We start from the raw sequence: 13,946 nt of genomic DNA on the forward strand, positions 1-13,946 counted from the left end.
GTGAATGTAGTTTCTTGATTTTTAAAGTCTGTGTTCATTTTACATAGTTTTACATATTCAAGTTCTTACAGTCTATGAAGTAATGTATACATTTTTATTTATCATATAATCATTATGTAGATGATATGGGGGCCTAAAGATCATCTGCTTCCCAATATTTTCACCACCAAGCATCTCTTATATTATTTTCTCTTGTGTATTTTCCACTTTTAAAGATATTAACTTATTAAAGTGATACTTATTAAAGAAGGGTTATTCTTCATTTTAAGCACATGTTTACCTTTGTTCACAGGCAAATGTTCTAAATACAAAGATCACTTTAATGCAATGAGAACTTGCTGAATTCACACAGTTAAATATAAATCTTCCATTTTTCCCTGTCCAAAAGTTTGGTTAGTTAGGTAAAGTTCTTATTTTTGTGATTGACTTAAAAATAATTCTAACTCTAGCATTTCAAATATACAAAATTACAGAAAATAACCCAATTATCATTGCTGGGCTGCTTCCTCACGCCCCCCCACTGGGGATCGAGCCCACAACCCGGGCATGTGCCCTGACCGGGAATTGAGCCTCAATCTCCTGGATCCTAGGTCGATGCTCAACCGCTGAGCCACGCTGGCCGGGCATGCTGTGGCTTCTTTTTGTAGTCAAGTAATACTATTGTTTATACTAATTGAATGATTATCTTAAAGAAAAGTCTATAAATGTTATCTTATATCACTTTACAGATGCTCCAAAGTTCATATCAAACCAAACAATTTATTACTCTTGGGAAGGAAATCCGATCAATATAAGCTGTGATGTGAAATCTAATCCCCCAGCGTCAGTCCATTGGAGAAGAGAGAAGTTAGTCTTGCCAGCTAAAAACACCACTCATTTAAAGACATATAGTACAGGGAGAAAGGTGATATTAGAGGTAAGTCTTCATGTACATATCAGTAAATTGTAAACTATTTTAGCCTTTATTATTTTAGAATATGTTTAAAGATCTTAATATATAAATATAATAATATGTTTATATTATAGAATATATAGAAAACCTATTGTACATATTTCATGTTTATTTCCCTAAAAGGAAGTTTCATGCATTTGGATTATGGCCCATTAATGATTAACATCTCACTATTTACATAGAAATATGAAAGTACAGCAAAAGCTATTATATCTCATGAATTTATTTTTGGAAAATTAAAACAATTATGTCAGGAAACAATAGGGATATGATTTGTCAGCTCTTGAGGCCAAATTTTCACTTTCAATGTTGATATTAGCCATTGGTTTGCGGTGATGACACTTTCTTCCCTTAGATTAGCATATATAAAATCTATATTGCTCACTGTATTTTTATAAGTTCCTACTAAACCAGACTTACTTGTTCAATACTTCATGTCATTTCATTTTTAAAATTAAGATGGTAGGTAGTTGTTTTGTACTGCCAAGTGCCTGGTATTTAAATTCTATTTGAATGCAATACCTCTTATTTATTAATTGCAGATTATGTGTGTGTATAGATCAATTTCCAAAGTTCATATGTCTGTGACAGTGATGATCAGCCCTTCCAACTGATGATGCTTTCAGAACAATTGGGAATGCTCTTCAATACAACAGTCTTGTTTAAAACTGATGCTACATTTTCCCACTAGTTATTTACATGGCCCCGTTCCCCTTTCCTTCCTGATTTGGGCCTGAGGCACAGTTCCTTTGGCAACCTGGTAGTCCTCGGTTCCTGGGAAGTCACCATATTGATGATTAACTTGGTGGAGACACTAGATCGGCATAAAGCACTAATTTTAGAAAATGTATTTTTTAAAATAACAGCTGATAATCCATACTGCATGAAATTAAAGATATTCTCATTGGTGCCATATACGCTCTTCTATCTGGCAATCAGACTTAGTAAAACATTTGGTTGATGAAGGAGTCTAGCCATCACTTTCCCAAAGGTTTGGATAATTGACTGATGATTAAGCCACTTTGTCTAAGTCAATTTAAATTGGTTTCTTTGTAACTGTATTAGAACTAGCTATTGGCAATTGACACAGAGGTCAAGTTCACAAAGACATTTGGTCAGATTTAACCTAAATGTTAGGGATTTAACCATAGTTAAAAACTGATGCTGTACTTAACTGCATTGGGGTAATTATGTGCTCTGGCTGCCAAAACAAAAGACCACAGACTGGGTGGCCTTTTTTTCCCCAGAAACTTTTATTTTCAGCCCCACACATTTCTGGAGGATAAAAGTCCAAGATCAAGGTGACAGAGTCAGTGGTTTATGGTGGAACCTCTCACCTTGCTTGGCCTACTGTGCCCTCTGGCTGTGTACTCACCTGGCCTTTCACATTCAGTTCATTCTTCCCTGTGGAATTTACAAGTAACTTTCTCATATGCCTGTAGAATAGGGAAACTTTTTTAGTCAAGTTCCTTTTTCACTAGTAAAATTATTTTAGAGTTAAATTAGCCTGGTTTGTTAAAAGCTAAATGTAAGAAAAATGAATATTTAATCGCTTAGGAGTCCTTACTTAAGAGCTGTTAAAACTTCTAATCCTTAAACCTCTGCTCTGTTCCTAGATGGACAGCTGACTAGCGAATGAATGACAAAGCGTTTTTGTACTCTTTCGAAATTACCATCTTCAATGGACCTCAAAATTTCACTTTTAGTTAATAGCTTCCCATTACCACAAAATCATTTTCCCCTTTTGGGATAGAGTTGAAATTAACATCAACTCTAGCTGTAAGCATATTCTCTCAATAATAGTTACTGGGATTGAAGATTTTATCTATTACTATCATCAAACCTCTTTTCTGAATTAGTCCTTCAGAATTGCAGTAGGTTCGAACTACGGGGTTGGTCCCAATGTTCAGCAATAGAGTCCCAGGAGGTTAATTTAATTATGGATTCAGTCCTGTAAGGACTGAGGTCGGCTACATTCTTCCTCAAATGAAAGTGAATGATAGGAACTGAACAGAGATGGAGGCAAGATACTGAGATGGGAACATAATGTGCCCCCCACAGGGACTGCTACGCAAGAGCAGGGTTTCCCTGCAAAACTCCTGCCGGGAGAGTTTTTTCTAAGAATGAACCTCCTTCCTGCATTAAAATTTTATGTTAAATAATATCAAAAGAGGGAGAGATCTGACATATTTTGAGCCTGTCTTGGACTTTAAATCTGCCTGATCTTAGGCTAAAACAGCGTAAACCAAGAGTTCATACTTCTGGTACAGATTTCTTGTTTTCAAGTTCACATTCTGTAGTGATTGCAGAATATATGTTTTTCAAAGTCCACTACTTTCTGAGCTTTATGCATATAAATATCTAATGATTTTTCTATTCAATAGATAAAACAAAAGGATGGCATCAATCCAAATATATTCATAAGCTGTATTCACCTGGTTCTGTGGATAGTATAATTCCATGGGTTACATCTTTATAGGATTTATATTACTTAGTATATTGACTTGATATGAGAAGAAAAAGTTATGGCGCAGAGTTTTGAACAATTAAATATGTGTGGAGATGGTAGGCATACTAGAGTCTGTTTTCAAACTTCTGTGATACTGTTTTAAAATTGTAAAAAGTTTATATTATTATTACTATTATTATTATTATTTTAGATCGCACCTACATCTGATCATGACTTTGGACGCTATAATTGCACAGCCACTAACCGTATAGGGACAAGATTTCAAGAATATATTCTCGCTCTGGCTGGTAAGTGTAGCACAATGATTTCTGAAATCTCACACAGTGTTTCTGTAAGCAAATAACTTTCACATTGCAATAAGTCATCATTCCTATTATTGTTCTAAAAAATGAACCAGTGCTTAAAAATTTGGAACTGTTGTTTCTGACGTTCAGTGAGGGCATAGAATGCGTTTACTAATAAAAATTCATTTTAAACCCTGATTTTAATTCCCTCAATTCTATAAGTGGGATATCTATGAAAGACGTAGGAAACATAGCTTAAGAAATCATATTCTATTTCAGGTATTGTAAGAATTCAGTCAAAAATTCAAAATAAAAGATGCCTTGAAGAAAGTTAACTGAAATGAATGTATTTTAAAATTCTAAACTCGAAAGTACAAGTAATAAACTTATTTTTAAGGAAAATAGAAAATTTATGGTTATGTAACTTTTTAAAAAAATGTCTTATTCTTATTCTTATTCTTTATATATGAAAGCATTCTGGTTCTTCTCCTAAAACTGAAAGATTTAATAACCTAGAAATCCAGCGGTGGTTTTAGTTATTTATAATGTACATATAACATAAATATACAAACACATACATATATATTTATAGAATTTGCTATTATGTTTTTACAAGACTGATTAGAAATTTGGAAATGTACATGTTTTATACTTGTGTAGCTCAGATGATGCAAAAATGTGATTTATTGTCTTCTAAGATTAGGTAGATAAATATTAGAAAATTACTGAAATGATATGTTTTAATATAATAAATAGCTTTCATGAAAATATTTTAAAATGTTTCCTAAGTAGAGTTCTTATACATAACTACAATTTTATATTAAGTTATGAAATATATTTTTATTGCTATGAACATACATTCACAAAAGTAATATCATTAATAGTAAAGGCCAAAAGAGATATTAAAGCTCATAGTACTCAAAATGTTATGTAACTGGAAAACCTGTTATTGTCCAATTTAAGTTTTACTACAATGGGAAGACGAGAGAGAAGGGATTGTGTGAATGGTGTTAGGAAGAAAGCCAGGAGGGAAAAAATTAGGATGTGAGTGAGTTGATAGAAGAAAGGAGGGAGGAAGCGAGGAAGGAAGGAAGTAAACTAATATTTATTGTCTACCTTGAAGTCATTAGAAATTTAATCTCAATGGAAACTATGGGAAGAAGGCATTTAGGCATATGAATAACCCTTATACATGCAAATTAAATTCTAGGAAAATGAAATAAGTTAAGTTGCATCAAAATTCATTGTTTTTGATGTAATTTTATGGGAAATAAGATATTTTACATATGTATTTGATAACCATTTTTTATATTAATGTTTTATCAAAATGTGAAATACAATTAAATACAGAGACAACAAAGACAGAGAGAGACAAAGAGATTTTATAAAAATACTTTATCATGATTTTTTGTTGTTCTTAATGCTCCTCGTAGGTGATAATCTTATTTTCTAGGTAGGAAATATAGTTTCTTTTTTGATTTACATATATATCTTGGAACAAGTTAAAAATGCAGAACACATAAATGTAAACCAAACTGCAACCATATAATTAACAATTACGATTCCTTCCTTACAGTTTCTCCTTCCAACAGATCAGGATTTGACAAGACATTCTGCATATTTATTTATATGTGTATTTTTAAGAACTTTTCCTTAAAAGATTTTTATTCCAACTTCTAAACTTCATCTAATGATTTCGATCATAATTTTCTTAACTTTCTTAATTTACTTCATTATCGTTATATTGAACTTTTAACTGTAAACTTTTCATACTAAACCTTAATATGATGATCTTACCTTTGCTTCTTTAATTGACACCTTTTCAGATAAAGTCACCTTTTCCTGGGCAACACATCCAGCCCTGGGGAGAGGGCTTCTGTCTGGAGGGGGTTTCAGTTCCCCCCCCCCCAGCCATTCCAAGGTCTACCTGATAAGACTGTTGCGAGGACTAAGTGGGAAAATGCATTCAAAGCACCAGCAAGTGGTGTTTACTCAACAAATGTCAGTTAGCCACTCTGATGGCCAAATTATAGTTCATATTGGTCACTTTTCTTTGAGGCAGAAGCCAGTCTCTTTAAATATAACACAGAGATCTAGACATCGTAGACCAATGCATAATAAAATTGCAAAATGCTATAATGACCTCACTTATTCTGGACACTATATATCTGTTAAATAATACAAAATTTCATTTCATTTTGTCACTTTTATTTTCCTCCTAATGTTTTTGTCCTACATTTTTTTTTCCACAAAAACTGCTATTGAGGTCTCTTGTGCTATGCTTCACAAATTGATTTTTTTTCAAAAATCTCAGTTCAAGACTTTATACTTAGCCCATTTAATCTCATCTTGTCAGTTTGGGCTGATCTTTTTAACCTACTAAGACCTTGTCAAATCCAATGTTTTAGCTCTCTTTCCAAGATTGATTTAATTCACAAATATCATGAAGCAGTCATCTGTATTTTCACCTAAGTCATGGATAAGCCTATAGAAGTAATTTTTGAGAATGCAGACCTGCATGGAGGTTAAGCTGGGTCAATTGAACAGAATTCTGTAGATATGGAATTATAGTCCATCTACTTGTCCTTGTACCCAGATCACATATTATACAGACACTTGTTCCATAAAATTTGAAAGCAGGTTAAACTTAGTTCATTTGGAAACACTTTCTTCAACTGAATATAAAACCAGGTTTCTTTTACATGATCAGTTTTATTATATAACTTGGGAAAGTCTATATTGTGTTCTTTCTTTCAGAAACTGTAAAGCAAATTTTTGTGTGTCTTCAGAAACGATGGCATCCCCTTACTTTCCTAATTCCTGTGCTCTTCTGAAAAAAGGAAATTAGGATAGCTAGATACTATTTTTAGGGAAACCATGCTTTCATCAATTCCTAATAATCTGTTCATCCACTCACTCTACCTATATTCAGTGAGTTTCTAGGAGGTGCCAGGCACTGATCCAGGTCTTGGAGATCTGAAGATGAATGATATATGGAACCTGCTCTTTGCAGATAAGAGAAGGGTTTCAACAGAAGTGTGAGTCGTAATGCCTGGGGACACAAAATGGAATTCTGATTGCATTTCTCGGTAACAGCTTCCAATAGGCATCAACTATTTTATTCTTTCAATTTTATTTTGTCTTGGTTTCAGGTACAAACAGCTTAGTGGCTAGACAATCATATACTTTACGTAGTGTTCCCCTCAAGACAGGTTTGGACTTTTGAACTGAGTCCGAAAGAATGAGTAGAAACAGGTCTAGTAGGGAGGGAGAGGGGAGATGGGAGGAATTGAGGTGCCGGCACAAATGCGCCATGCCCTGGAAGAGGTGGGTGCTGAAGAAGCCAGGCATTTAATGGGGAACTGAGGGCAATAGTGTGTAGGTTAGTGGTGGTGATTTAGGAGGTTTAGATGAATTATTGAATGCATAATCATTGTGTTTTATTTGACTTGCTTATGAGTCATAGTTGGAAGGCCCAGTTAATAATGGGATATTGAGTCATAGTTGGAAGGCCCAGTTAATAATGGGAAGTTCATGACTTCCGAGAAGAGTCAAGACTTGGGTATGTAGGAGAAATAATTTCCGTTGATACTTCAAGAGTAAGTGACTACTTTAATGGACAACAGAAGTGAAAATGATATAATCAAGACAGATTTCTGGAGTAATTTAGTTTAATTGACAGACATAAAAGTATAAGAACAAATAAAATTAAAAACAATTATTCAGAGAGTTAGTATAACCGCATGTGAGCAGAACATTTTAAACATATGTGATCAAATGCTGAGAATAGATCAGTAGAATAATGATTCAGATTTGCGAATTGGAGACAGGGGAAGTGGAATAAGAATGAATTTACAGGGTTTCGGATCTTGCAGATTGGCTATAATATTAGATTAACATCACAATTGACACAGGAAAAATATGTATAAAGTCTTATTGGAAATAAGGTGGCCACTCAGAGCAGAAGTAGAAGGTCCCCATCTCAGCACAGTTCCTGAGGCACATGCAGTTAATAATTACACTTTGTATAGTAGGGTCTTGCTAAATCTAGGAAGTTGAATCCTTTATGTGACAATTCCATTAATAATTAATACTTTTATCAGATGTGATTTAAAAACTAAACAGAAATAATTTAATGTAGAGAGTTGAGTGGTTATAAAAGCATAGCACAGTCAGAGAAAGGGGAAGACAAGGGACAGACACCGATCTTCTGGCTGCAAGGTCACAAAATACCAGTGTTTATTGTGCTGAATGGAAATTTACTGCATTATTTTCAATCAAGATTTTTTTCTTTTAGTTTTTGTAAAGTTAATTCTAGAGCTAAAAATAACATATTTTATTTATGTATTTATATAATATATAATGTGTATTATGTGCTGTTGAGCCGGCTTTGACTCCTGGCGAGCCTGCCAATGAGCGATGCCCACAGTATCCTGTCCTCCCCAGCCCTGCTCAGCTCCTGTAGCTCACGCCTATGGCTTGTTTTAGGGAGTCAATCCATTTTATCTTTGGTCTTCCTGCTGCCTTTTACTTTTTCCTGAATTATTGTCTTTTCCCAAGAACCCTGCCTTCTCATACCGTGCCCAAAGAAGGACAGACAACTTCAAGGTTGTCATATTTTGCCACCAGTGAGGCTTCAGGCTTAGTTTGCTCTCGGATCCACTTGCTTGTCCTTTGGGCCGTCCAGGGTACCTGTAGAGCCATCCTTAGCACCATATTTCAGATGAGTCAATCTTTTCCCTCTCCTTCACAGCCCAATTATTGCATCCGTATATAGTAATTGGGAGTACGAGAGTGTGAATGATCCTAATCTTGGTCCCTAATCACACTTCTTTGCTCTGGTGATCTGTCCTAATTCTTCCTTTCTGCCCTTCTAAGTCTTCTCTTTATTTCTTAATTACATGTAAATTAGCAAACTTTATGATTATTTTGAATGTGATATTGAAAAGAAAGAGAGGTAGCCAGAAAGAGATACCTTTAATATTTAATGTGTCTCTAATTCTTTGTGTTTCTTGAGTAGAGGTTTTATTAATTTCTTTATTGAGACTTTTTTATCTCTTATTGTCTCCTTTTGCTTGCTTGACCTTTCAGATAACATTTTATGAAGTTTTATATGCTAGAAAAGAAAGCAAGGTGCCACTCAGGATACCTTATTGAGCTTGAAATGTTGTGAGCAATGGACTGATAACAAAAACACACACAAGAATGACTTTATAGTTATTTTTTAAATACAAGAATTAAAACTTAAATATCTCAACTAAAGGTTTATTTTAATTAATACCTAAATTAAAGCAGATAGTTCATAGGCTTATTTAGTTCATAATGACATTTTTCTCTAAACTTAACAATTGCCCCGGAATCATTAATATAATTTTAATGATAAAGAAAGCAAAACTCACATTTTCACAAGAAGTAACTATTTATACTATTAGGTCAAAAATTGTATTTATGGTTATATTTTCTTTATACCTGCATTCCCTCTCCATTCTCTCTCACAGCTTGTTTTCTTTGAATGCAAATAAAATGCTTATATTGTAGAGAAAAGGAAGTAGTAAAATTATTTCCTTAATAAATGAAGTTTGATATTGAAAGTTTTACAGTTTGCTTGCCCTGATAGTAAATATTGATTAGCACATACTTTCTTGCAATTTAAACAGATCAGTCAGCAGTTTATGCAAGCTTTGTAATTCAAATTATTAAGTGTATAGACATCAACATTCCCTTATTTCTAATACTCTGAATATAACTCTTTCTTTTTTTCAGAAAATTGTATCACATTTCTTGTATTCACATTTTATTCATTTATTAATTCACTTTTTATTCATTTATTAATTCACTTGAAACTTTTTTATAAATATATATTTTTTTCTTGAACAGATTATTGAATTCATTGGGGTGACACTGCTCAACCAAATTTTACAGGTTTCAGATGCACAGGTCCACAGTGCATCGTCTGTACAATGGCCATCTACATTACTTAGGCTATATTTTCTTTGTGATTGCTCCTTTTCAGATGTGCCATCCAGTCCCTACGGGGTGAAGATTATAGAGCTGTCACAGACCACAGCCAAGATTGCTTTCAACAAGCCGGATTCCCATGGAGGTGTGCCTATCCATCACTACCAAGTGGATGTCAAGGAAGTGGCATCAGAAACCTGGAAAATAGTACGCTCCCATGGAGTTCAAAGTGAGTCAGTGATTTCAAAGTGTGCAGATTAATTCAAGCTCATCTTAAATATACCTGTGTCAATAGCTTTTTACTTTCCTTCAAGCTCATCTTAAATATACCTGTGTCAATAGCTTTTTACTTTCCTTCAACGTGTACTTTTTTTCTTTTAGTATGGTAGGGTTGAGAAGAATTTCCACCTCCCATTTTCCATTCTCTTTTTGGGAATAACTTTAAAAAAGAGTGGAAAAGTTTGCATCTTTAGTAAAGATGGATGACTATAGAAAAATCACCAAAGTTCAATTTGAGGTGGTGGGGGAGTTAGCATTTAAAATTTTGGGGGTGGAAAAACAATTGCTGACCTGTGAGATATGATGACTGAATATTCTGAAATTAGTTCTGTTCTCATTTATTAATAATATTTCTTCTGTTAGTAGGTGTGAAAGTCATAGTATCAAACATCTTATGTATGTAGTCATAAAGTCATCTATAAAAATGCATCTTCTTACTAAAATTTATTTCAAAATTTCTAGCCAGTTTGGCTCAGTGGTTAGAGCGTCGGCCTGTGGACTGAAGGGTCCCGGGTTCGGTTCTGGCCAAGGGCACGCACCTGGTTGCAGGCTCATCCCCTGCCCTGGTCGGGGTACATGCAGGAGGCAACCAATCGATGTGTCTCTCTCATCTCAATGCGCCTCTCTCTTTCCCCTCTACTCTCTCTGAAAAACTATGGAGAAAATATCCTCGGTAAGGATGAAAAGAAAACTGCATTTTGGAAACTCAAATTTGACTACAAATCATGGCATTTTTGAGTAATAAAATTAGTTAACTCAAAAACTCAAAGAACTTAAAACAATTTATAACTATTTTTTACTTATGTAGAATTTTGTCACTTGAAAATGTGATTTTTTTTGCTACTATAAGAAGAAACTAAAGTAGAAAATAATAATAAATTACGAGATTTGGACTTTGTTGTTTGGGTCATAGAACTACATTGAGTGGCCCAAAAGGAGAGCATAAAATAGTAAGAAAATTATTGCTGCATAGTTTTTCCCTCTCCTGGCCCTGCCTTACGCTTTGTATGTGTGGTATATGGGTTCTGTTCTGTACACGGCATGAGCTTCCTGTGAAGGATTATTCTAGTAGTGAATGGAGGCAGAACAGATAGAAATCATTCTAGTCTCACCTGTGTTGGCACCTGCTTGTTTAGCTTTTACTAAGAGTAAATAGAGATTTTAGATAGAAACATCAGAAATATTATCAATCAATCATTATTTGTCCCATGCTTCAAATCATGCCCCCAGACAGATCAATACATAATTTCTTTAATGATGAGAGATTTTGGATAGTAAGTGTTCTTTGTGCACATGCTATTTAGTTCAAGAGAGAAGGTTTATAAAGATAGTACCCAAAAAAGAATAAATGACTAAGTTCAAGGACTCTAGTAAAATAAACCATTAACCTAGATGGGGAATAATATTTATTTTTTTAAGAGAAAGAAAATATGAAAGCATGGGAGGTGAAAGACAAAAAGAGAAAATGAAATATTTCTGATACTGCGGAACACTCAAAGCTGTTTCTTGAGCACAACTATGGGGAAAAGTAATGTGAAATCTGAACATTATAGAAATTACTCTTGGCTTAAAAGTATCGTCACACCTAACCCCTCCACCATGGGGCAGAAGGCTAATAGGCTCGGGAAAGACTTTTTATAAAGTTGCAGCACTGCGGAGAATTTACAGTAGACTTGGGCTGGCCAACTTGATCGAGTTCAAAAACCTGACTTTGTACCCCATGTATCCGTCTCTCAGAAGCATATTTCCATGCCTGTAATATGGATAAATAACGAAGGAAATTTATTAATTTACAATGAGAGATTACTGTTCCAGAAATCAGACATTCCCAGTATATATGACAGGTATATTCTTTACCTGTGGGTATATTATGTAGGAAAGAAAACATGGATAAGAAACTTCCCGGTGAGTCTTGAATATCAGTAAAGTAAATTACATGAACGAGATATTTAATGCACTCAGATCGGGACCGTTTAAATCTTGTCAATGAGACCAAAATACTCAAGTCCTGTGACTGGAACTTCCTTACTTTTACATGAGGAGAGCATGTCAATTGATATATATTTTTTTCTGTTTCCATGGTTTACTCTTCTTTCATACATATGTCACTGTGTGCCTTAAATCGGGTTATAGTCATATAACCAAACTATTGCATGCTCTCAACTCCGTGTTGTACAAACAGGATTATTAAAAGGCAACCCATTATTTTTGAATCCCTCTTTTGGTTTTATAACATCTTTGGCAGGCACTATAGGTTTATAGCCATCTTCAAACAGAAATGCATTCAGTTGTGCTCTGCACGGCTTAAAACGTATAAAACCCAGTGCAGCCCCATCTCTTCTTTGCCATGGGGAGCTGGACCTTCCCCGGGGAGCTGAGAGTCGGGGGTGGCATGAACTACATGTCTTGGTGCTGTGTCGTTCTCTTTGGGCGGCCCCTGTCACCTGTGCTTTCTGTGGGACAGACATCTAAGTCCCTGTCCCCTGGAGATGCGGGTGGAGTGCAAGCCAGACAAGTGTTGGTTGCCAGCAGTCAGTCTCTCCCTCCCCGCTTGTGTGTGTGTGTGTGTGTGTGTTGGTGCGTGTTTCACATCTTTACTTCCTGCCAAGAACTTTGAGGTCCTAGCTCCTTGCTGGGGTCCCAGCTTCAGATCTCCCTCTGAATCCATGGCTCCATTGCCTCCGGAGAGCACCCTCGAACCCCATCTTCTGTATCAGGATTGTGGGCAAAAGCTCTGGGTCGTTTGAGCAGCGGGGCTGTTTTCCACAGGACCCCAGTAACTGATGGAAAACAATCACATGGCTGTCCTTTAACTTCAGGTGTCCCAGCCACTTCACCTCTGGGTGTTTCAGAGCTTGTCGTCCTTTTCTGTGAAACGATGTGCGCATTTAACAAGACTTTTTCCAAGCGGCGTGTATAGTTCGTACATGTGCTTAGGAGACTTGGTTGTGTCTATGTAGATGACCCTGTTGCTGGAAATCTGAAGACATGTTTCAAAGCACACGGACATTTTTGAGTAGTGAAGAGATGCTTCTTTTTTGCTGTTATGTCATAGTTTGTGCTAATCATTCATCCTAAAGTTTAAGAGATTTTTGTAAACATAATTATACTCATTGACATTAAGACATTTGTTAGAAGATAGGTTTAGGCTTAATCTATGAAAAGACAGGTGCATGTGGTCATAAACATTTCAGCAACTACTCTCTTTTTACCCTCAGGTGGCTTTATTTACTTATTCTAATTTACATGAGTTTAGTTAATGTTCAGTTACTTTTCCTTATTTAATTCTCTGATTTATTGCATACTGTTCATGTACCTACTTCTAATTGCTGATATCACCACCTAGAAATAAACATCAGCTCTTGCTTGATTGTAGTGTCATTTAGCAAGAAAATTTTAGCACAAAAAATTTCCTGTAAGTAGATTCTGATTCTAAATGACATTAATTAATGTCCTATGAATTTCACCTGCTCCTTCTGCACCTGGTCCTAGGTTTAGGGTGCAACTGAGACATGGACAAATTATTATAATCTTCTATAAGTTTTAGCTGAAGTCTTCCTGATTATCCCAACAACTGAAAGGACACAAACTAATTTTCAAAATCTGGAGAATTGTGAACAAATAAGATATTAACGATGTAAACTATTCAAATATAGAGTGTGAGTCATTCTGCTGTATAATTTTGAGTAAAAAACATGTATTGCAGGTGTAGCAGGACTTTTTGATTGGGAGGATTACATGACACATTCGTCACCATATCATTTAACATTTTGTAAGCTTGTTCTAGACACCTCATTGGGCACAAATGAAGAGGAAATAATCTTGCAAAACAACTACTCATTTTTCAGCCTTCAAAATAAAAATGAAAAATTAATATTTTTAAATATCAAGTTCTTCTTAACCGAGCATAAGAACAATTCTCCCAAACAGCATAATCTATTTCTTTTGATCTGAGAAAGATTTAGCCAGTTAGAATCACACAGAGAAAGAAGTCTTTTCAATC

The 13,946-nt window shown here is 35.0% G+C and overlaps 1 protein-coding gene across 2 annotated transcripts in view; it reads left to right on the top strand.

The window, feature by feature from the left end:
- Positions 1-13,946, top strand: part of NCAM2 (neural cell adhesion molecule 2) — a 345,284-nt gene that overhangs the window by 272,355 nt on the left and 58,983 nt on the right. For both annotated transcript variants that reach the window (XM_016197622.2, XM_016197624.2), the window contains exons 10-12: positions 729-916; positions 3,613-3,709; positions 9,720-9,893. In XM_016197622.2, the coding sequence (XP_016053108.2) occupies positions 729-916; positions 3,613-3,709; positions 9,720-9,893 (459 nt within the window). The remainder of the gene's footprint in view (positions 1-728; positions 917-3,612; positions 3,710-9,719; positions 9,894-13,946) is intronic.

The sequence above is a fragment of the Miniopterus natalensis genome, chromosome 6 (assembly GCF_054644295.1).
Source record: "Miniopterus natalensis isolate mMinNat1 chromosome 6, mMinNat1.hap1, whole genome shotgun sequence".
Classification (NCBI taxonomy): domain Eukaryota; kingdom Metazoa; phylum Chordata; class Mammalia; order Chiroptera; family Miniopteridae; genus Miniopterus; species Miniopterus natalensis.